At 39.9% G+C, this 24,175-nt stretch overlaps 1 protein-coding gene and 1 long non-coding RNA gene across 2 annotated transcripts; both read left to right on the top strand.

Annotated features, from left to right (window-relative positions):
* Positions 1–1,117: 1,117 nt before the first annotated feature.
* On the top strand, positions 1,118–2,457 carry LOC128093562 (uncharacterized). Its single transcript, XR_008212590.1, has 2 exons — positions 1,118–1,426; positions 1,490–2,457. It is a non-coding gene; the product is annotated as an uncharacterized LOC128093562 (long non-coding RNA).
* A 4,836-nt stretch (positions 2,458–7,293) lies between these two features.
* LOC120431600 (protein ELYS homolog) lies at positions 7,294–14,669 on the top strand. The gene is made up of 7 exons (XM_039596705.2): positions 7,294–7,540; positions 7,608–8,825; positions 8,885–9,884; positions 9,953–10,064; positions 10,241–12,198; positions 12,254–14,337; positions 14,409–14,669. The coding sequence occupies exons 1-7, from the start codon at positions 7,423–7,425 to the stop codon at positions 14,459–14,461; spliced, it is 6,543 nt and encodes a 2,180-aa protein (XP_039452639.1). The 5' UTR covers positions 7,294–7,422; the 3' UTR covers positions 14,462–14,669.
* The last annotated feature ends 9,506 nt before the right edge of the window (positions 14,670–24,175 follow it).

The raw sequence follows: 24,175 nt of genomic DNA, 5'->3' as shown, positions 1-24,175 counted from the left end.
GTGGCGTCAAGCACCACGTTAGCACTGGCCTTGCTTGCCATTCCGTCGGATGAAATCGACGCCAGGATGATGACCGGGATTGCGCCTGGAATTGCCTTCGAGGGATTCTTGAGGTCACCGCTAATGATCGCATCGACCAGAATTACAAAGGCCACCAGGAAAGAAGATGAAGCTTCTAGAGATTTGCAAAAAAAAAACATTAATTCTAATAAAACTATTTAAACCCATTTTTACTAACCGTCTGCTGCACTCTTTGAAAAATGTTGCGAGCGCAAGTCCGGCAGCAGGTCTTTGCTGTACGCCGTCAATTTTCATACTAAAATAATCACGTAGAAATCTCGGCCGAATGGCGCACTCGAGTCTCGTTGAAGTTACATTTCAAAACACATAAAGGCTACATGAAAAAACCTAGTGGAAAAATACTATAAGGTTTTTCACGTAACATCAACGTGAAAACATTTTTTTGCCAGTACACTTTCACATTATTTTTACGTGTGTCACGTAAAACGAGCCTTGCGAGGGGAAAATCGGAGTTACGTGATTTTTTAGGTAGCATCAACGTGTGGATTATTTTGAGTGAAACTAATCCGAGATATGTATAGCCTTCATTTAGCTTTTACGTGTGAAACACGTAGAATCGACGTGAAATAATCTGGTCAATCGAATCCTGTTTCTACATGGGCCACCTAGTAGAAGTTACGTGAAAACTGTAGTGGAAAAAAACCACATAGCTTTTCACGTAACTTCAACGTGAATATTTTTTTGAGTGTACATTCCAAAACACATACACTGAAAGCCCGACCATGGTAATTTTAAGAACATTTGCTAAAAATGCTGCTTATTAAATTAACTGTGGCTTTCTGGTGGAAGTAAACGCAAATATGGTAAAATGTACCATGCTTTCACAAATTTGCATGGTAGCAATTACGAAATCATTATCATTCTTTCCATATTGGAGGGTTAAAATTACCAAACCGCTCTCGGCATAGTAAAACTGACTGCGTTAATCAGTCAATTCAAGCACGGAATGTTTTTAGCAAAAATACGTCGGTGTGTGTTCTCAATTTAACCCTACAATTTGGTAGCAACTACCATGGTTGGGTTTTCAGTGTAGAAGCTATATGAAAAACCTAGTGGAAAAATACTATAAGGTTTTTCACGTAACATTAACGTGAAATCATTTTTTTTGCCGGTACTCTTTCACATTATTTTTACGTGTGTCACGTAAAACGGGCCTATGGAGGGGAAAATTGAGGTTACGTGATTTTTCACGTAGTATCTACGTTTGGATTTTTTTGAGTGATAGCATCGACGAAACTTCTTTTACTCGAGTGCGCGAAATTTCTACGTGATTATTTTAGTATGAAAATTGATGGCGAACGGTGAAGATGCAGGGGGACTTGTGCTCGTCAAATTTTAACAGAAAGTAGGTTAAATTTTGTTTAATATGTAGTAATTTATTTTAAAGTAACGATTTTTATTTTTGCAGAAGTCAACTTCTGGACCTAGCATTTTCTTATCCGACGGCCACCGGAATTCTGGCCGGTGCTGACATAGGCGGTGAACTAAAGATCTCCTTGAAGGCAATTAGAAAACCTGGCAGTCTCCCTGACACCGATTTCATGCATCGGAATGGAAATCACGGTCCGTGCCACTGTGGTTCTCGGCGCCATCGAAAATTTAAAAGCCATCAAGTTGATCATTCCTGAGTGTGTCCCGAAGGAATGCAAGTACGGGTTACATCACTCGTGTTGGTGTCCGCTTAATTTTATTGTGGTTCCTTGAAATATACCTATCGGTGGCGATTTTCGTCGAGGAGACCAGGATCAAGCACATCGGGATTAGCGATTACCTGACGGAAGAACACGTCCCGCGACCTTGGGTAGACTAGACGTACGCGTTTCATCTGAATGTTTCCGGCAAGAGGCACAAAATTATGTTTTAGTTTATACTGCAGGACTACAGGTGTTCTGAAGATGCTAATTGTGGTACCGTATTATCACGGAACAGATTATCATGGCCACACCGGCCTGCAGGGAACATCCGCTCTCGGTTCACACACTCACACTCCCTGACACACAACTTCCCACTCTGACATCTATCAGTCAACTGACAGATCTTCATGTGTCAGGAACCATCTATCCAAGGTTGGCATAACAAGGTGTGCATAACTAAAGGTCAGCACCACATCTCGTTTTCTCTACAGACGGTAGACTACCGATTACTGAAAACCTTGGACGCTTCTTGGGAACTGTTATGTGCACTTTAAATCTAGATCTTTTTACCAAGTCTTATCTAGTCTGGACCGAAACTCTCGTTTACGATAATGTTCGTTTTCAACATACGTTTTCATCATGCAAATAATAGAATGTCACACGTTCCACTTGAGAGCCTGATTAGCTCTTATTCAAAGCAAACTGTTTACTTCTGCAGTGCATATACCAACAGCAAATTTCATATCAGATTTTATTTCCAAAACCGAACTATAGACTGACTAAGTAGACTGACGGAATATTCTGTCACTATGGGTCAGTTCAATTCCTATCTTAAACCACCATCATCTTTGGCAACTAACTCCGCCTCACACCCTTTTTATTTTTGTTTTAATTATTGGATTCCTTTTCAAATGGTCCCATCTGCGTATAAACCTTTTACACATAATTTGTTTAAAAATTTCTAGAATACATCATCCTCGAACGGTTACACTTATTGGTTTTTTTTTATCTTCCATAATACTTTTATATTGTCACCACGTGAGGCCTAATCGCTATTTCCACATAAATATTTATTAACTGAACCGGACATTAGTCGTGCTCATCCTTTCCTTTTGTCTTCTACCATTATAGCTATTCTTTAGCCTTACATGTCCACCGGTTCAAATTGAGCGAATGAGCGGTTTTCTTTCTAAAAGTATGCCTAAAGTCTGCATTAACTTACTGTTTTTCTTGATTCATGTCTCAATTTCTCTTCTCACTTCGGAAAAGTGCTGTATTCTCACAGCACCGCTAGGAGACTCTTATGGGTCCACCTTATAAAACCTTTCCACCTTACTGTTTGAACTCATTTGCGATTCCACACGACGAACGCAGGTCTAATCATATGTTGATTTGATGTTTGATTTTATTCAGATTCTGTCAAACTAGGGTAAAATCACAATTTCAAACAATTAGATCCTAAATGCTTAAATTACTTCAGCAGCTGTTCTGATCATTCTTTTTTCTCATGCAAATATCGAAAAATTCAAAATCGACTGTGATTCCATAAATCAACTGTGGCCCCATAGAGCGAGCCATCAATCCAGGGCTTGCGAAATTTCGACTTTTTTTGGTGATAGCTGACAGAACACTTCAATCGTCTTCACCACGACAACCTGATTTTTACATTCTACTTTCGTTCGTTTCACACACAAAGGAATGAGTGCTACGCAAAGTCACTCACACAATCATTGACTTCCCTCCAGGAGAAAAATCGCTTGGAGAGCGTTCGTTTGACATTCTACCGAGATTCCGATCATCTCTCCAATGATAGCAATCATATGACTCCTGTCACCACGCAGCATACATTAGGAAGAGAGAGACAAAAACGAGAGAAAAAGAAAGAGCACGTTGTCTCGTTCGGACGGCTGCTTGAGCTTGAGGCATATTTCGTTCGTTTCGTCTTCGTGTTTACGTTCACTGACCGTCGCCAAGCAACGACGGTCAAGATAGGCGTTGTGTGTCAGCGATCCAATATCGTTTTGGGAAATGATCGCTGACAGAAAGTTCTATCGAATATCGAGCAGTCCCATTCAGTGATAGATCCCTTTTCAAGCATTGAACAAGATATTATCGTTCAAGAAAGTCACTACCTTGAAATCCGTTTCCCTTCTTTGCTCCATTTTAAATCCAATACTCAAATCTAACTTATTTCTTATTGTCTTTGCATTCGATTGTCAAGACGCTAAAAGTGCAACATATGGAGCTAAACTTTCTGTACAGTCGCTTTCGAGAAATTAAAAGTGCAACATGGAGAAGCTTTCCATGACAGCTGTGAAAGTTTCATTCCATGTTACCGGCTCACATCTCTCTTTTTAATTTCTCGATAAAGTTACCATGACAGCTACGAATGTTTCAATCTATGTTACCGGCTCACATCTCTATTCTCAATTTCTCATTTTCTCATTTTACTTTCAATTTTTTTTTATACTTTTGCTACACTACTATCCTTACTATCCACCTGGCAGACCTTAGGAATTTATCCTTCACCTTCACTTTCCCTTTTTTTTTACTGTCCATACATGCTCATTCAGATCATCTAATATTTTTAATAATCTGTACTTTGACTCATCGCTCACTTTCTTTAAGAATATTGCTCTGATTTGTAGCAGTAGTTTCTTTATTTTCCAACCATTTTGTAATCTGATGTAGTTACGGGAAGTTATTTTTTTTGTGTACCTCCTTTATAATTCTTCTAATTAAAATCAAATCAACTTGTTCGCTCTACAGTATTACTTTGGCGTTCTCTATTGCGAGATTTCTACTCAAAACTAGGTGTCCGAAGGCTTGAAACAGTGAGTCAATCCATATCTCTTTATGCACCTAAGCTCCCATCTACCCCGGGATTTGAACTGACGACTTTTGGATTGTGGGTCCAACTGCCCCCTAGTGACTCTACCGAGGCAGTTTTTTTTAGGGAGACGACTCCTACAATTGAACTGAGCTAACGACCTAACCTCTGGGTAACCTCGAAGTCTAGTCAGGCAAAATTTATCCAGCTCGACGTTCTTTACACATGGTCTTTCTGGATCCTGAAGCTATTTGATTGTTGTGCTCTTCTTGGTCCTTTTTGACTCAAGGAAGAGTGACTTTTAATTCTCATACTCTTTTCCCAATTTCGGGCTCGAATCTTCAGCAATCAGTCACTTACTCTACCTTTATAAATTTCTGGTTCGTAACCTTGGGTGATGACTCTCAGTCCCTCTGGAATGATTAAGTCCTGGCTCGTAGCCTTAGAATCTGACCCTTAGTCTATCTGATTAATTAACAACTGGCTCGCCGACTCGGATTCAAACTCATGGTCTTCCCGTTCCATCGACAACTGGCTCAAAGTCTTGGGATCCGATACATGGTCTTCCCATTCCATCAACAACTGGCTCGTAGCCTTAGGATCCGATTCGTGGTCTTCCTGTTTCATCATCAACTGGCTCTTAGCCTTGGGATCCAACTCGTGGTCTTCCCGTTTCATCATCAACTGGCTCTTAGCCTTAAGATTCAACTCGTGGTCTTCCCGCCTTTTCTAGCTGGCTCGAAACCTCGGGTCACATTCTTGGTTTCCCGTCTCTTTCAACTGGCTCGAAGCCTCGGGTTACATTTTTGGTTTTCCCGTTTTTTCAACTGGCTCGAAGCCTCGGGTCACATTCTTGGTTTTCCCGTCTCTTTCAACTGGCTCGAAGCCTCGGGTCACATTCTTGGTTTTCCCGTCTCTTTCAACTGGCTCGAAGCCTCGGGTCACATTCTTGGTTTTCCCGTCTCTTTCAACTGGCTCGAAGCCTCGGGTCACATTCTTGGTTTTCCCGTCTCTTTCAACTGGCTCGAAGCCTCGGGTCAGACTCTTGACCTTCCCGTCATTTTCAACTGGCTCGAAGCCTCGAAGTCTACCCTTCCGGGTTTCGACTTCCGGTCTGTTTAAATTGTATTTGGCTTTAACCACTCTAATTTAGATCCTGTATGTACTACAATCCCGATGGTTCGACACCAATGGTCTCAAACGAATGGGGTCTCATTTAATTTGACTTCGTCAAACCAACGGGGTACAAACGACAATGTGACCCTCCACCGGAGGTTCAGTGTATCTGTCTATGAACAAAACAACACAATTTAAAACATTGAAAATTTACCGTTTTCATTATTTTAGGCGTCTGTCTATTTCTGTTCATTGGATTATTTACTCGTACCATTTTAATATTTCAAATTATCATTTTTTTCCAACTCCGAAAGCTGTATTTTTTAAAACAAAGATGAAGTGAAAATCGTCTTGACCCTCAATCATTTCCACCAATTATAATATAAACACGATTCAACTTTAGATCAAAACACTTTTACGCATATTATCTCTCCACACTGGGTACAGTATAATTTCCTGCCACTTCTTGGTTATATTCGCTTGGATCTTAACGAGTTCTTAATCAGGTGAGCTCTCCACCCGAGTGCCCATAACAAACGTCAGTATAAGTTGTCCATTAACTGGTTGTCACTGAATTGTTTGTTAAGCGGCTCACTAGTAACCAAAGAAAATCCTGACGGCCCGTAATTATCCATCCTAGTGAGAATTCTCGCAGCGGACCCAAACGAATATACCATTTGTTTACCTTTTTCCTTCTTCCGCTTCGGGAAGATAGTTCAGCTGGCGAACTAATTGAAACATTCTTACCAATCTTTCGCCAATCCTCGTCGCCATTTGTGGTACCGTATTATCACGGAACAGATTATCATGGCCACACCGGCCTGCAGGGAACATCCGCTCTCGGTTCACACACTCACACTCCCTGACACACAACTTCCCACTCTGACATCTATCAGTCAACTGACAGATCTTCATGTGTCAGGAACCATCTATCCAAGGTTGGCATAACAAGGTGTGCATAACTAAAGGTCAGCACCACACTAATTAATGATGAAATAAATTAGTTTTCTGCAAATACAATTCTTTTTTATTCTTTTTTGAAAAAAATGCGACCAAAACCAGAACCTTCAACTAAAAAGTTCATATAAATTTCACTAAAACAAATAAGTAAAACTCATCGGTTGGTTCATTTAGCTTTTACGTGTGAAACACGTAGAATCGACGTGAAATAATCTGGTCAATCGAATCCTGTTTCTACATGGGCCACCTAGTAGAAGTTACGTGAAAACTGTAGTGGAAAAAAACCACATAGCTTTTCACGTAACTTCAACGTGAATATATTGTCCGTTTCTTTCAAAGGTACACGCCGCGCGGCATTTCAGAATGTACCGCAGACACTGTTGCCAGCGATTTTCTGCACTTTTGGTGCAATAAAAAACATATCCGGCAACAATGCCATGCAATTCGAAGAGGAAGATCAACAAAAACAAAACGAGCAGTATGGGATTTGACAGCGCGCATTTGCCGAAAGTGCGGCGCGTCGTTTCGAGGCTGATATGCCGCGTGTCTTTCTCGGGAATACGCGCAATATTTTTTTTAAGGGTCTAAAAATCGTAAAAATAAGATTTTTTGGGTTACGTAATAAAAGAACGCTCCCTATGTCAAATGACAGCTGTCATTGTATGTAATAATCTGTTATCCGCCGCGCTAGTAATTTTTGCGGACAAATTTGTGCTGTTGTTCTTTCAATTATTAATGTGTTTCCGTGCGAAATAGTTGTTTAGATAAATATTGCCTACTCTCATTCGGCACACCAACGCAATGTGGTCCAACGACATTCACCTGGAGCTAAAGGGCGTTGTTCGGATCAATTTGGAGCAACAGCAGCAGCAAAATCAGGCCGGCGTCGGAGATGAAGAAGAAGCAGCGGAACAAACCAGTAAGCTTGAGGGGTTGTCGGCTAAAAAGAACATTTTGATTCAAAGAAGATTTTTTCTCTACCGCAGGCCTGGGAGGATTTTTGGCGGATGGGCTGTACGCGTGGGTCGCGAAAGGAGCCCACCTGGACGTGGTCTGTACACGGAGTGGCGAAAAACTCTTGTCGCATAATTTTGAGAGCGATTCCCGGACGCGGAATTGCAGCATCTGCAATGTCCACGGGATGGAACAGTCGGAAGTGGGTTCGTACCTTATCGCCGTAGGGATTCAGCTGTACGGTAATGCCGGAGCAGTCGTCGTTATGACGATTCAGGGTGCCCGTGTTTTAGGCCGGATCGATGTGAATGAAAAGATATCCAGCGTGCAACCGGTTAGCAAAGCTTCATACGGTAGAGGGCGCGTTTCTTCGTTCAACGGTTGCATCGCGGTTGGGACAGTTTCGGGGAAGGTGCTGTTGATTGACGCGTGCCTCCGATATGAAACGACGGCATTGTTCGGCCAGCGACAGGTAATGAACCGGCTAGATAAGAACCAGTGTCACGTTGAGTTTGCAAATGTCGATGTGGCCACAAATCACGAGCTGATTCGGCAACGGGAAGTCTACTTTGGATTGCAGCTGGAATGCACCGACGAGGAGAGTAGTCCCGTGATTGCGCTCCTAGATTTGCCTTCCCTTATGGCAATTGCCGTTGGTTATGCCGATGGCCGGATGGTGTTGTACGATCTTCTGGAGTTGCGCATACTTCACGTGGCTAATCCGCCAATCGAGGACAGTCCCGTTATAAGTATGAATTTGGTAGAGCCAACCAATGATCCGAAGGCTTGCGTGTACATCTGGACGTTCCATGCTGGCGTTGAGGGTGCGTTTGCCGTGCTGCATACGCTTATGTACGAAGAAAAGTACGCGGAACCAGAAGGACATGTTTACGAACGGTTCATCTCGTGCAGTCCTCGATTAAACGTGTCCTGCTATGATAAGGGAAGCTTCCCGCTTGGCGTGCAATCGATCATGAAAAACGTTAGCCAAGAGGAAGAGGTTTTGACGTTGTGCGTGCTCAGCTGGGTCACCTCGGACAGATCGACCAATATTCTGGTTTTTGATCTGAACCAATGGTATAAGGCTGAGATGCCATTCTCCTGTGACTGGAGACACGAGCTGAACCATACCGTATTCTTCAGCGTGAAGGATGTCGCAATGAACACCCGACTGATGGTAGACTCTCTGATCCCGTTCAACTCGATCCAACGTCCGGAGGAGCATTTCTATCCAAATTCTCTTAGTTTCGGTAGGCAAACTTCAGTAGTCATTACCGCATTTCGATTCAACTGTTGGCTTTATTTACAGACATCATGACTCTGAACAACGGCAGCTGCGCTCGTTACCACTGGATCGGACTTCAGAACAAAATTCTCGAATATCTCGAACAAATGGGTTCATCTGCGGTGATGAACCCCGGCAAGCTGTATCAGGTTATGCTACGAGCGGCACTTATTCCACAGTTTATTGATTACAACTACACGGCGGACACTCCCGTGGACGTCCAGCGGGAATTTATCCTCTCGGTCGCGTTGGAGTACAATTGTGGCTCGTTGCTACGCGAGTGTGCCGTCAGCTGGGCCGACGGAAGCCACCTCGGACAGGAACCGGGCGAAGGCGTATCACTGTCCACGCTGACCAACTGGATTTGGAGCCGCGCAAAGGCACTGAAAGAGCTGAGCAATATGATGTGCGTAACGTTGTTTGACATTTCGGGTCGACGCATTGACTGTGGCACGCAAAAAACGCTGCTGCACTGCTCGCGGCAGCTGAAACAACTGGCCAAGCTGTACGATGTAATCTTGGTGCAGTGCAAGCAGTACATCCCGGAGAAAGTATACAAAACCCTCACATCCCAAGGCGCATCGATCCAGCTGGCGGCCGACTATCAGGAAGTGGTGCAATGGCTCCTAAATGTCGGCCTCCTGCCCGAGGGCAACATCGACGGGGTGAATCTCTCGGACGAATTTCTTCTTGTTCCATTCCCGTACGTGGCCATCCGTACGTACTTTGCCTCGCAGCGTACCATGCTGTGCGACAAACAGCAGCCCGTGGACGGAGCCAATGCTGCTGGGGTGGAAGATCAAAGCTGCAAGTATCTGTTTATCGATAACTTTATCGAGCGTGAGTTCAAGTCGGAAGCGCTGCGAAAGGTTTGGCTGGAGAACAACGCCACCGGCGTCTACCCGCCAAACTCGATGCAAAACCTGCTCCGGGCGCTGCTCATCCCGAACGTTAGCGTCGAGGCCAAATACGTTCTGCTGTGCTACACATTTATGGACATGACTGCGGTGCTGAACGACGGCAGGTAATTGGTGTCCATAGCAGCTGGTGACAGTGGTTTGATGGGGGAAATTTCTTTTTCTTTTTTTTTAGATATGGTGGTATCGTGCAAAATCTGATCAAATTTCCGACTGTGTTCAAGCTGAATTCCGCAATTATTAAGCGTACCCAAGCGTTTTGGTTTTTGGACCACGGAAACATTGATGTAAGTGTGTGTGTGTGTGTGTGTGTGTGTGTGTGTGTGTGTGTGTGTGTGTGTGTGTGTGTGTGTGTGTGTGTGTGTGTGTGTGTGTGTGTGTGTGAGAGAGAGAGAGAGAGAGAGAGAGAGAGAGAGAGATGCGCCAATTTTGTTCTAAATTTGTTGTTTTTTTCGCTCGCTAGTGCGCCATCGAAGAACTTCTTTCGCCAATATCCCAGAGTGAACAGTTTCCCGCCTGGCAGCGGGAGTTCCTTATAGCGGCGTTGTTGAGATACGACTCACCTCACTTGGCGTTACGTGTCCTTCGTGCACCAGGCATGCCAATTTCACCATTTCTAGAGCTAAAGTCGCTGCTGGAAAACAATCTCATCTCGGAAGCGTTTAAACTTCAACGCTCAAAGCACGACACCAACCTGCTGCAGTATTTCTTTGAAGGAATGCTGAAATCGACCAAGTACGAGGTGTTGCTTGGTTTGGCGCTGACTGACGAAGAGACACGCATCCTGCGAGAGTATCTGACGAAAACGAGCCAACCGATGGCAGATAACGTTCATTTTATGCATCTTCTGCAGAAGCTTGACTTTGTCGAAGCAGTTCACATGGTTGAGAAGCTCGGGCGGAAGCGATCAGTCGAGTACAACTTGGAAGCGCCCCGGGAAGCGTTGACTCTTTACCATGCGGCACTGGAACCGACCACGCAGCACTTGTCTTATCTGGCGTACGCAGAGCATAAAGAGTTGAAACCCTCGAAGGCACCGTACGCGGAACCGCTCAGCTCACGGTTGATTCGTGGCAGGGCAGATTACCGGAGCCGCATTTACCACAAGTCGATAATTTCCATCAAGGAGGCTGCCGAACCGATCGAACACGCTCAGCCGTTCCTGGAGAGACCCGGCCTAGGCATGTTCCAGTTTCGTTCGCAGATCAAAAGCAGCAACGTGTGCTATCCAATTAAGCTGGAAGCGAAGAAGCCCAAACGGAAGTTGGACGACGACATTCCGGAGGACGAATCCAAGTCCAAACCCAGCGAGATATTCGTCGACTACGAGAAGCCTAGAAAGCGCCGCAAGCTGGACACGGACACGATCGCTTCGTACCAGACCTCACTGGTTGCCCCCAAAAGTGTCCTCACCGAGTTTCGCCCAACAAAGCCAAGCTTCAACTTTACCAGCAAAACCTTCGCCGCCTCCTCGGAAAAGTCGCTCAGCCGATCGCCGTCCGCGCAACTCACTACGCCGCTGGTGCAAAAACGACAACCGTACAATCCACCCTCCCCGGAGAGTGTCAGCTCTTACACACCGCACGGAATTCTCCGCTCGACAACGTCGGTGCAAAGTTTTGTCCACCGAAAAAGCGTTTCGCCATCATCGGTTTCCGTTTCGGTGCTACGCGGTGGCACGACAGGTCCGGAAGAGAAGGTGCTGCGATTTGATTTGCCAGAATCGCCGCAGGTCGAAAAAAGCCAGCCATCGTTTGCGATTGCTGCTTCGGTGGTGAAAGCAACCGACGAACCGGCGGACGTATCGCTCGTTTCAAACGACGAGTTCTTCTCCCCGGAAGGTTCGGTAGTTATGTTTGGCGATGAAGACGGGTCCAGTTTTCTGTCCAGCGGTCCCAAGAGACGACCCTCGATCCACAGCCGCTCACGGTCGGTCACTCCGGTCGAGAACAACATTGCCATCATCATCGAGGACGACAACGTGGATGACGATTCGTCCAGCAAGCATGCATCCGAGCCCGATGAACCGATGGACAGTGCTGTCGAGGAGGAGGAGGTTGAAGCACCGGTTCAGAAGGCGTTCGGCGGTCGGAAACCGCTTGGCAGGTTGGTGCTGGAAGCAAACGCCCGGAAGGCGATGGAAGCAGAACTGGCATCGACGACGCCGTCTCCGCCACCAGAGGAGGAGGAAGAGTACGTTGAGATGATTGATGAGGCAGCGGTCAAGGAAGGTGGTGGCATTCAGTCGGATTGCGATCAAGTTGCTTCAGTCGTGGAAGAACCGACCTTTTCGGTAAGGGATGAGACTGCCGTTGCAGTGAAAGTTCCGGAGGAATTGGAAGAGGTGGTCGTCGATGAACCGACTGAAGTTGATCCAGAGGATTTTGGCGAGCTGGTTGTGTTGGACAAAACTAGCACAGAGTGGGTATTTATAGATCTGTCTTCAGAACCATTTTTACCACTTATTTATTTCTAGTGAAAGCAGCGACAGTGCGGATGAGGAGGAAATAGATGTGGCGGAATCATCCACTGGGGATGATGGCGACGACGACGAAGAATTAAAGTACGGTGAGTCGGATCTGGACGAGGTAGAGGAAGATGATGTTCAAAACAGTGAGGCGTCGGTCGAGGAGATCATTGATATTTCGAGCAGTTCCGAGAAACCGGAGGACCAGAGTGACCCCGAAAGCAGCGATGATGACTCTTCGGACGACAACGACGATGGAAAAGATTCCTCTATCGCGGGTAGTATAACCATGAACCGTGGTCGATCTGAGGTGGCCGTGAGTGCAGCAGGTCATGCGGATAATCCGTCGGTCGGCGGTGTAGCAAATGCGAATTATGCCGATTTTTATTCGGACACTGTACCGGATGTCATCATGGAGCAACAAAACCCGGAACCGGAATCGGACGAACCAGCATCGTCTGAAGCTCAGGTTTCTACGACAACTTCGTCAGCCGAATCAAACGCGGAGGGAGGTGAACCGGAAATCACTCCACCTGCCGAACGGCAAAGTCCCGACTGTGGAACAAACAAACATCAAGCACAGGATTTAACCGTTCCACAGGAAGATGCAGTTGTTGAGGAGGAACACCGCGAAAGCACTCCGGAACCGTCTAGTAGCAGCAGCGCAAGAGACCTTTCGGTCGTTGGAAACGAGCGGCAGGATCAACCGATGCAGGACGCAGAAATCAAGTTGATTTCACCTTCTAGAGAAGAGTCGTTCAAAGCCAAGGCGGATGAAAAGTTTTTGGGCAAACCGAAGAATGCCCACGAAGTGGACATTCCGGCGATGAACCTTTCAGTTAAACCGGACGAAGCCCATGGAGCAAACAGAAAAAACAGTAAAAGCGACGAAAGTGACGACTCTGCTGCACTTAATTTGTCCACTGGCCAACTTGCGGAACCGTTGCGAGTTGATGAGCCGCTGTCCGGGTCTGAGCAAGCTCAAGAAGAACCTGTACCAGCTGTTGTGGAGCCTGAGCGCAAAATCACAGATTCAGTTGATCCCTTGGAAGGACCAAGTTCGCGAGTAACGACCAGCCCAGAACAGCAACCGCCACTTTGGGACATTGTTTCGAAGCAACTTGCCAAAACATCATCCCTCGAGTCAAATACTCCGGCAACACCGCGAAGATCCAGACGGCTTTCGGTTGATAGTGGCGATGCTTCAACGTCGACTCCCAGAAGTAATATCAAAACAAGACGAATGTCCGCCATGGAAAAGATCGAGGAAACGGAAGCTACGCCCAGCAAGCGGGCGACACGAGCCTCCTCGGTTGTGCCACAAGACACTGCGTCCCCACCAAGCACGCCGCTCATCAAGGCCAAGCGGCATTCGTCAATGAACAATCTACAAGCGTCGACTCCCGATACCGCAACCCTAACGCCCAGCAGACGGTCAACGAGAGCTTCATCGCTAGCAAAAGAACTGCTAACCAGCACCCCCACAAGACGGCGAAGACTCTCCGAGACGTTCCACGCGGAAACAGTCGAGCCAGTTCACGCTTCGCCAAGCAAAGCCAACGACAGCTTCTCGACGCAGGACGACGCCCGGTCCGAAATATCAAACGTTAGCGTTAGCAGCCGCCGCAGCCTGCGCCGTAAACCCGCATCCGTGCAACCAGCAATATCGGAAGAGGACGCCCCCAACCCATCGTCCCCGCCGAAAGCTCAGGAAGAATCGTTCGCAGAGTACACGACAAAACGTCGCCTCACTCGTCACCAATCGGCCGTCATAGAAAAATCGCTCGAAATCGTCCGTAAAATCGGCACAATTGCCGAAGATGCGGAAAACGTCCCGCTCGCCGATCCTTCTCAGGACAGTGAATCGGAGTCGGTCGTGTCGAATGCGAGCAACAGCTCGAAACGTTCGCGCACCAGTCAGAAGGGGAAAGTTTCCGCAACCCGGGGTAAGGCAAAACCTCCGGTCACCGGAAGGGCCCGCTCGACCCGGTCCACAGCGTCTTCGAGAAAGGAAGGCGGCAGTGATGCGGAGAGCATCGAAACTGAAAGTCCTTCAAGAAAGCTTACGCTCGAGACCATATCCGAGGAAACTGGTGAGTCTTTTAGTTAAGCTTAAATCGTGCATCGTTTATAAATGGCATTTTTCCTCATTTTTTTTTTTTAGACGAACCATCAAGCAAAGTCAAGCGTCGGGGACGACCAAAAAAGTCGGATTGAGGACATAACTTTAATTTCAAACATCTTTTGCGTTAGTGTCAGTAAACATAAAATTGTTGTCCGTTAGATATCTTTTTCGTGAAATTTTCGGAGTTTGAGTTTGGTTGCAATTGACTTCCGAAAAATTTAGCATTACGTCTTTTGGAATACTTTGTAAGGATATAATGTGAATAAACTGTTATTGGTCTTGTGTGTAGTATGAAAAATATATTTATACTTTTCGTGGATGTCTCACATGTCTCAAGGGTTGGGTTCTGCAGTTTTTTTTTTAAATGTGTTTGTGTATGGAGCGTGGTCGCAACGCAAAGCCCGCTCTACTCCTTAACCCAGAATGGTACATTCCCCAGACATATTTATGACCTTGAAAAACATGTTATGTTTCCCATTTGATACAATGCCATTTAGTATAGCGCCGTTTGGCATACCATAATTTTGCATAATGGCGCATAATGGTCAATTGGCATAATGATATTAAACATTAATTCATTTTTAGAATCGGTTTAAAAAAGCCTTCTCGACTTGTGATAACTGCCGACACTTTTTTTTTTATTATTTAAGAAGGGAAAACTCTCTTTACTAGGGAAAACTTCTAAAGAAAAATTCATCACAAGCCAACAGTGTTTTCCCTTCTTTAAAGAAGGGAAAAATCTACTTTAAAGTGAAAATTAAACTTTCGGCAGACAGTCAAGAGAGTTATCTCTTCTTTAAAGAAGGGAAAATGTAACTTTTGTCAGCAGTTATCACAATAAAGGCGAAATCTAAACACTTCACACTTTAAAACTGATCATTTTTTGAAATAAAGTACATTCATAATAAAAATAAAACTTTTCTGGGGAATGAGTTTCTGGGGAATGGACCATTCTGGGGAATGGGATAGAACCGAAAAAATGCGTTTGTAATGAAAAATCCAACATTTTCCGATAAGTGTGGTATTGCCGTGGCTATTGCAAAGTGTGGCAATTTCGCTAACGATCATATGCGTGGTGTTTTGTAGTGATTAATTGTGAAATTTTGGATAACTTGAGTTAAATGTTGCAAAAGTTGAAAGTAATCAAATGTAAAAGACACATGTCGCCACCTATGAACAAATAGCGTAAACTTATGATTTTTCGAAAAAAATGTGTTTGTACCTTCAAAATCAATATTTTTATAAAACTTATGCCGGATTCGGATAAGAAAAATTATTTCCTACAATTTGGTGTATAACTTTCCAATATTTGTTTGATTTTTCATGAGGAAACTGTATATTTAGAAAAAGATAGTAATTTGGACTATTTGGCAAGAAAGTCTGTCAAAAATCAATGAAAATTGTTGGATATACGTTACCACATCTGTTATCAACTATATAACTGTTTATTTCATTTATATATACGGGGAAACTCATTTTTTCGTGTTCCAAAACATGTTTTCAAAAAAAAAGGTTCACAATTTTTTGCGCGCCCAAAAATTGATGTTCATTATTTTAAAGCAAAAAAATTTTCTCGTCTTTGCAACCAGTTTCATTAAGATCGATGCAGGGAATCATGAGAAATAAGCGATTTTGTTCTTCAATCCAGCAGAAAGGAATACGATTTTTGGCAAGTAACCTCATTTTGGCGCCACCTACATTTGAAACACAGTCGCGCTGCGAGAAAACGAGAAAAATTGTTGTGCTTTAAAATAATGAACATCAATTTTTGGGCGCACAAAAATTTGTGACCTTTTTTTTAAAAAAAAAACATGTTTTGGAACACGAAAAAATGGGTTTTCCCGTAGATATCAATGAAATAAACAGTTATATAGTTGATAACAGATGTGTTAACGTATATTCATCAATTTTTATTGATTTTTGGAAGACTTTCTTGCCAAATAGTCCAAATTACTATCTCTTTCTAAATTTACAGTTTTCTCATAGACAAATCAAACAAATATTGAAAAGATATACACCAAATTGTTGGAAATAATTTTTCTCATCCGAATCCGGCAAAAGTTTTATCAAAATTTTCAGGGATCTCTAAACGAATGGAATAAGGCCAACCAATATCTTGATTTCAGTGTGATATTTAAGACTTTTCGAGATTATATCTTTTTATGGTATAAAATCATCAAAAAGAGAGAAAAAAAACAATTGGGTCCTAAAATAAAGCTTAGATTGCTGATATTATTGTTTACAGCGATAAAGCTTATTTTTCTGAATACAATTACCCTTTGTACGACCACAAAAAGTTTAAAATGGATTTTTAAATCAATTTTGAAAAATAAACCTCGCGGTCCTTCTTGACAGAAAAGTTCCTACTTGATAGCTCGTTCCAAGAGAATCATAGTTGACCCATCGACAAAATGTTGTCTTGTCATCATTTTTTTTTTTGCATTAAAATGAAAAAAAAAGTGATCAGAAATGGTTGTTGATCGTGTTTTTCACCGTTGTACATAAAAATTGACATAGGGCTTTAGTACCCAATTTACACCGATAGATGATTTCAAAAAACAGTTTCCCTGACTCGAGACAGTCCTCCCAACAAGCTTCGGGATGAATTAGCGAGGTACATGGTAAACTAGGCCATAACAGACAAGAGAAAACTTTATTTTGAAGTGGTTTTCTATCAGCATTAAAGCAATAGACTGATGCAAAACCAGTAAAAACTACTTAACACTGGAACGCCCAACGCATGTCCAACTTACACGGACGCCCAAGCCTCCCAAAAAAGTTGGAACGGTAACTTCAACTCGCTGGTTCTCGGGCATAACTCAACCAATCGGGACGATTCTTGTTTCCAGTAATTTGTAAGAATGTCTAGATGATCCTAGAACTTTGCAGAACTTAATTTGATCAAATCTGTAATTTCTGCGACCGAAAACATCGTTCCACCTTTTTTTAAAACGACTGCCTCCGCGGAATTTTTGGCGAATTTTTTTTTTGTACGCGAAAAAAAAAGTTGGAACGATGTTTTTAATCGCAAAAATTACAGATTTGATCAAATTAAGATCTGCAAAGTTCTAGAATCATCTAGACATCCTAACAAATCACTGGAAAGAAGAATCATCTTGATTGGTTAAGTTATGCCCGAGATCCATTGAGTTGAAGTTACCGTTCCAACTTTTTTGGAGCCTTGGGCGTTGGAATGTTAAAAGACTTCCGATATTATATAGTGTTGTACAAATAGTACTTTGAAAATCTAACATTTTAGAAAAAATGTTCGTCGGCTTTACCAAGGGGTCCAGTAATGATTGAAATTAAATACCCTACTTTCAAATTGTATTACAAGAAAAGGTGTTATTATTATGGGTGGATAAGACAACCAAAGGTTCTGCTGCTAGTAATATAAGACAACATCGGGATTGTGGAAAGTGTGTTAGTGAGCAATCGCATTAAATGCACTGTACAACAATATTGCCATACACTGCAGGTGACAGCTTGTTTGCAGAGTCAAAAACACCGATAGTTTACGTTTATGTTTGTAAAACAAATCAAATAAAATATGAATTCAAAACATAAATCATAATACCAGGACCAAGGCTATGATGATGTCTCACCTCTGAAAGACTTCAACGCAAAAATAGAAACGAACTCCATTTATTTATTTTTTCTCTTAACCAAAAATAAGTCCCATGTTGATTGTGAACTTGTTAAGGAAAATTCTAAAGTAATAGAAAGAATAGATAAAGCAACACAGACTCGCAGATTATTTTTTCCCCAGAAAATTGACTTTTTTATGATGTTATCAAAAGTGGATTTGAAAACGTTTTTAACAAAAATGTATAACTTGTCTTCTTTAAGATAAAATAAAGCTAACACACATACAACTAACATGTTTCAATACCACCCATACCTATACTCGAGAAACCAACATAGCTATACAATTGCAACTAGCGTAAGCGATCATGATCGACTGACTAATTTAGGTGTAGTACTGAAAAAAATATCTGCACCAACAAGATGCTACAAATTACGTCTAAATAAAATACTAATCTATTGTGAAAATGTGTTGATGGTGCTCTTGGAAACAGTATTGTAGTGATAATGAAGTGAATTTTGTGATCTGTTTATAGTTATTAGAAAAAAGTGCAACTCTTACATTGACGACAGTAATTGCACTAAGAAAAGTCAATTTTACAGCCGCTGAATCATGCCCAGAAAACTTCTGAAATTTCTCATTTTATTCGACAACACGTCACTATTGTATTTTCCGGGTCAATTTTTATCCGGAAGGGTTTTACTGGAACTACAGGAAAACACGCCAGTACTAGGTAAGTCCAACAACAATGCCATAATTTATTCTAAGATGGCTCGTGCTGTGATGGATTGTGTCGTGACATGGCATTGAGCCATCGCCAGAATGGTTGACTGAACATTGTTTGGAGTCTGATAGATATGCAAATTTAACAGGAAATTTAATGTTTGAATTTTATGGAATTCAATTTGAAAATTTTCGATTTTTTTTTCGGCAAAGATTTAGCAAAAACACATAATTTGCATTATTATGAGAACAAGCTGCGATTTGGAATATCTTCATCAGCTTACGCAGATACGCACGCATACGCTTGCAGTCACATGCTTGCTTCTTAGGGTGGATTTTCATGGATTTTTCGATGACCGACATCGAAAGCGGCTTTCGATGCTCGTGGTCAAATTTGGCTAAAAAATCAAATTTTGGTATCAGGATTTATCGTACAATAGTTGTAATTGACAATTTAAGGTATTACGAGCATTGAAAACAAAAATACATTGCCGGAAACTCGCGAAAATGCAATTTTGCGACTTTTCATTTTCGATGCTCGAGCATCTTTAGATGACCGACATCGAAAGCATACTCACGACCAAGCTTTGCTAAAATGTCAGTGCATCGAAACATGATGCTCGTTCAGTGCGCTTTCCTGCCATAGCGGCACCCTGGACACAAACCCAAATAACGCTTTGAAACGCTGGGAACGGGAATGGGAATGAAACTTGACGAAACAAATTCTCACTGACCTGTCAAAGCAGATCGTGTCAAAAATCAAAACAATGATTAAGTTGTTTTAGTGGTCGTCGCAAGTAAAAAAAAAACCAAAACGACTTTGGCTTTTTGCGGAGGAAATAGTTGAACCTGCTGGAGAAAGTAACCAGATCAGCCAAATGCGGTGGCTGCTGGCCGTGGTGGAAGTTCCAGATCGGGCAATCACACTGTTGAACAAGCAGGCCGCCGAGTATCAAGATGTTGCCCGCATCGGTGCGTGTGGCAGTCAATGGCATTCCGGAAAACGCTGAGGAACTCCGAACCCGGTATGCGTACGTGCAGCAGGACGATCTGTTCATCGCCGCACTCACCACCAGGGAACATTGAAGCGATCCTCCGAATGGGCAGAAACGTCCCCAAAAGCGTCAAGTTCAACCGTGTCTACTAAGTGCTACAAAAACTACCTGACGAGTTGTGCCGGAAGGACTTTTGGGAGAACCCACGTCCGGGCTGGACTCGTTTATGGCGCACAGCGTGCTGCAGGTGCTGAAGTGCTAGACGATTCCTACTATGAGGAGATCCTGCGGTGGTGAAGGAAGTTGGCGGTGGTCAATAGCCACACTGAACTAAGCAGCGATCTCCAGGGAGCGGCCAAAAAAAAAGGAAAAGGCATGGCGAAGAAAACGGAAAAGGAGGCCTTGAGAAGGATTCACATTGGTGGGCCAGTCGAAAAAAAGAAGTGCCGTGAATTAATTTTAAAACACCTACACATGATAAAATTATAATCTGAAATAAATATTTAATTGAATACTGACCAGAATACTTAATTTGATACCAGTTGTGTTACGGAAATCTATGAATACTTCTGAAATTTTGTGGAATTTGTTAAATTTCTTTTTTTTGATAATTTCTTGAATTTCTCAATGTTTGTTTTAATTTGTTGAATTTTGCATTTATTTTAAACTTTGTTCAAAAATCAAACCATCCACTTTATAGACCCCCAGGTTTATTGTGGTCTCTATTGCAAGTTTCTGTTCGAACCTAGGAGTCCGAAGGCTTGAACAATGAGAGCACCCCAATCCTCTTCATACTCCAAGGAATCTTCCACCCCAGGGTTCGAACTGAGGACCTTTGGATTGCGAGTCCAACCGCCGCCAGCGATTCCACCGTAGCAGGCTTGGTTTGGTGTGTTGTATGTCTTTATAGTAGGGAAACGACTCCCACACCTGGAATTATTTAAATTTCATAATTTGGTTTAACAGTCTAGACTCGATTATCCGAATCCTCGATTACCCGAAGTTCGATTATCCGAAGGTTAGTATGAGACTTCATGAACAACAACAAAAATGTCTCGTATTTTTTATTTCTGCAAAAAAAGATATATAATGAAACATATTCACCATCCATTTACAAGGCGAAACCCGTAATTTTTCGGTCACTGTAAATTTTTAAATACTAGAATAAATGAGTATGTTGAAAAATAATGATTTGAAATTCTATACTTTTTTTTTCTTCTTTGATTTCATTCACTAACCTTTCTTTTTTTTTATTTGAATCTATTTAGTTTCTCAATTTATTTAATTTATTTAATTGATAACAAACCTACATATCTAAAATTTCCAAAACTGTACTTGTTTTTTTTATTTTTGTAACTGTTGAGAACAAAACAACTTGAAATTCTATATGTTTAAATTTCTTAAATTATAATAAAAAACATAACCATGCTTTATGAAATTTTGAATAAAACAAAAAAAAATCAATTGTTGGATTTTGTAATTAAGGAATACTTCACGTGAATATAAAATAAATGAAATTAATAAATAAAAAAATAAAATTAATAAAATAATAAAATTAATAAAATAAATAAAATTAATAAAATTAATAAATATAATTATAAAATTTGATAAATTTTATAAATTTGATAAGTTTTATAAATTTTATAAATTTTATAAATTTTATAAATTTTATAAATTTTATAAATTTTATAAATTTTATAAATTTTATAAATTTTATAAATTTTATAAATTTTATAAATTTTATAAATTTTATAAATTTTATAAATTTTATAAATTTTATAAATTTTATAAATTTTATAAATTTTATAAATTTTATAAATTTTATAAATTTTATAAATTTTATAAATTTTATAAATTTTATAAATTTTATAAATTTTATAAATTTTATAAATTTTATAAATTTTATAAATTTTATAAATTTTATAAATTTTATAAATTTTATAAATTTTATAAATTTTATAAATTTTATAAATTTTATAAATTTTATAAATTTTATAAATTTTATAAATTTTATAAATTTTATAAATTTTATAAATTTTATAAATTTTATAAATTTTATAAATTTTATAAATTTTATAAATTTTATAAATTTTATAAATTTTATAAATTTTATAAATTTTATAAATTTTATAAATTTTATAAATTTTATAAATTTTATAAATTTTATAAATTTTATAAATTTTATAAATTTTATAAATTTTATAAATTTTATAAATTTTATAAATTTTATAAATTTTATAAATTTTATAAATTTTATAAATTTTATAAATTTTATAAATTTTACAAATTTTATAAATTTTATAAATTTTATATATCTTATAAATTTTATAAATTTAATAAATTTTATAAATTTTATAAATTTTATAAATTTTATAAATTTTATAAATTTTATAAATTTTATAAATTTTATAAATTTTATAAATTTTATAAATTTTATAAATTTTATAAATTTTATAAATTTTATAAATTTTATAAATTTTATAAATTTTATAAATTTTATAAATTTTATAAATTTCATAAATTTTATAAATTTAATAAATTTTATATATTTTATAAATTTTATAAATTTAATAAATTTTATAAATTTTATAAATTTTATAAATTTTAAAAATTTTAAAAATTTTATAAATTTAATAAATTTAATAAATTTTATAAATTTTATAAATTTTATAAATTTTATAAATTTTATAAATTTTATAAATTTTATAAATTTTATAAATTTTATAAATTTTATAAATTTTATAAATTTTATAAATTTTATAAATTTTATAAATTTTATAAATTTTATAAATTTTATAAATTTTATAAATTTTATAAATTTTATAAATTTTATAAATTTTATAAATTTTACAAATTTTATAAATTTTATAAAATGTATAAAATTTAATAATTATAGTAATTATATTTATTTCATAAATTTTAAAATTTCTTAAATTTTATAAATTTTTCAAATTTCTTAAAATTTTTAAATTTCTTAATTTTTTTTTTAATTTCTTAAATTTCTTAATTTTTTTAAATTTCTTAAATTTTTTAAATTTCTTAAATTTCTTAAATTTCTCAAATTTCTTAAATTTCTTAAATTTCATAAATTTCTTAAATTTCATAAATTTCTTAATTTTTTTTTAAATTTCTTAAATTTCTTGGTTTTGGGGATCATAGATGAGCTATATTTTGAAAATCCCGTAACTTGTCGTATTCCGGGTTAAATCCGAGTACCGGGAACCGGTCCCAAAGTAGCTAGATCGTCCCAAAAGTAATTTTGGGGATCATAGATGAGCTCGATTTTGAAAATGATGAACTTTGACTCCCATATTGCATGATAGAAATAGTTTAATTTCTGACCGTCTCTGACCGGTCCCTTCCCCCGGGGTAGGGAACCTGTCCGCTCAATCCGGAACATCCCCGGTGGTTCAAAATCCATGGTCAGCACTGTCTGTGGGTAGACCAAAGATCGTAACATGAAAAATTGTAATTTTTCCAAGTTTTTTGTTAACAAAATTGTGGAAATGTTTGACCCTGTTTGACCCAGTGACCCACCGGAATATATCCGGCCACCGGAACATTTCCGGGTTCTGCGGGTCATTTTTGGAAAATAGACATTCTAACGAGTCCACGAGTGACAAAGAAGTATGCAAAAATTGGTTGAGTTTTCGCTGATTTTAGTGATTCCAGTTTCACCCACAGGACGCCAGTCTACTAATACGACCTTTTGAAAAAGATGTATTGAGCAACATCAGCTTATTTCAAAAGTTGTGCTGGAATTCCGACCGCCACGCAATGCTGCTTTGTTTATGTATGAATATGTCATTTTCCATCCTTCGTTAACTTGCATGCAAGTGTTCCTTATTCCGGAAAGTCGATTTTGGGTTTGTGCCCAAGCTAAATGATGTAACGCAAGCAATGAGCATCGAGTTGGTTCGATGCTCGTGCTCTCGATGTCGTTGCATAATCCATGAAAATCCAGCCTTACATATTACGCAACGCAAACACGTATAACAACACACCAGACTAAACCAACCAACCATAAAACGAGCTGAAGATGCTCATATACGGGAAGACCTTGTACGGTGGGTTTGGCCCCAGAAGGAAAACGACGTCACCCTTTTTGTATGAAGGCTTAATGCCTCGGTGTTAAGGTGGTTTGTGTGTTATAAGCTACTGAAGTGAACATATTTTTAGAATATAAGATCACGATTTTAGTGCTTCTTGCACTGCCCATTGTTTTTTTTAATGACATATTTTTAATATTTTGTTATGCTTATTGGATTATATTCAAAACTTTAAGACTTAACGAAAACATAGCTAATGTCTCGATTATTTTTGCCTGCTCCGGTGGAATCGCTGGTGGCGGTTGGACTCGCAATCCGAAGGTCCTCAGTTCGAACCCTGGGGTGGAAGATTCCTTGGAGTAGAAAGTGGTTTGGGTGCTCTCCCCATTCAAGCCCGTGGACTCTTAGGTTCGAGCAGAAATTTGCAATAGTGACCACAAAAGACGTTAAAGT

Source organism: Culex pipiens, chromosome 1 (assembly GCF_016801865.2).
Source record: "Culex pipiens pallens isolate TS chromosome 1, TS_CPP_V2, whole genome shotgun sequence".
NCBI lineage: Eukaryota > Metazoa > Arthropoda > Insecta > Diptera > Culicidae > Culex > Culex pipiens.
This window is presented reverse-complemented; position numbering and strand designations above follow the sequence as displayed.

Coding starts and splice junctions, on each gene's coding strand:
- LOC120431600 (XM_039596705.2), top strand. CDS start 7,423: ATGTGGTCCAACGACATTCACCTGGAGCTAAAGGGCGTTGTTCGGATC. Junction 9,885..9,952: donor GCGGTGCTGAACGACGGCAG/GTAATTGGTGTC, acceptor CTTTTTTTTTAG/ATATGGTGGTATCGTGCAAA. Junction 14,338..14,408: donor GACCATATCCGAGGAAACTG/GTGAGTCTTTTA, acceptor TTTTTTTTTTAG/ACGAACCATCAAGCAAAGTC.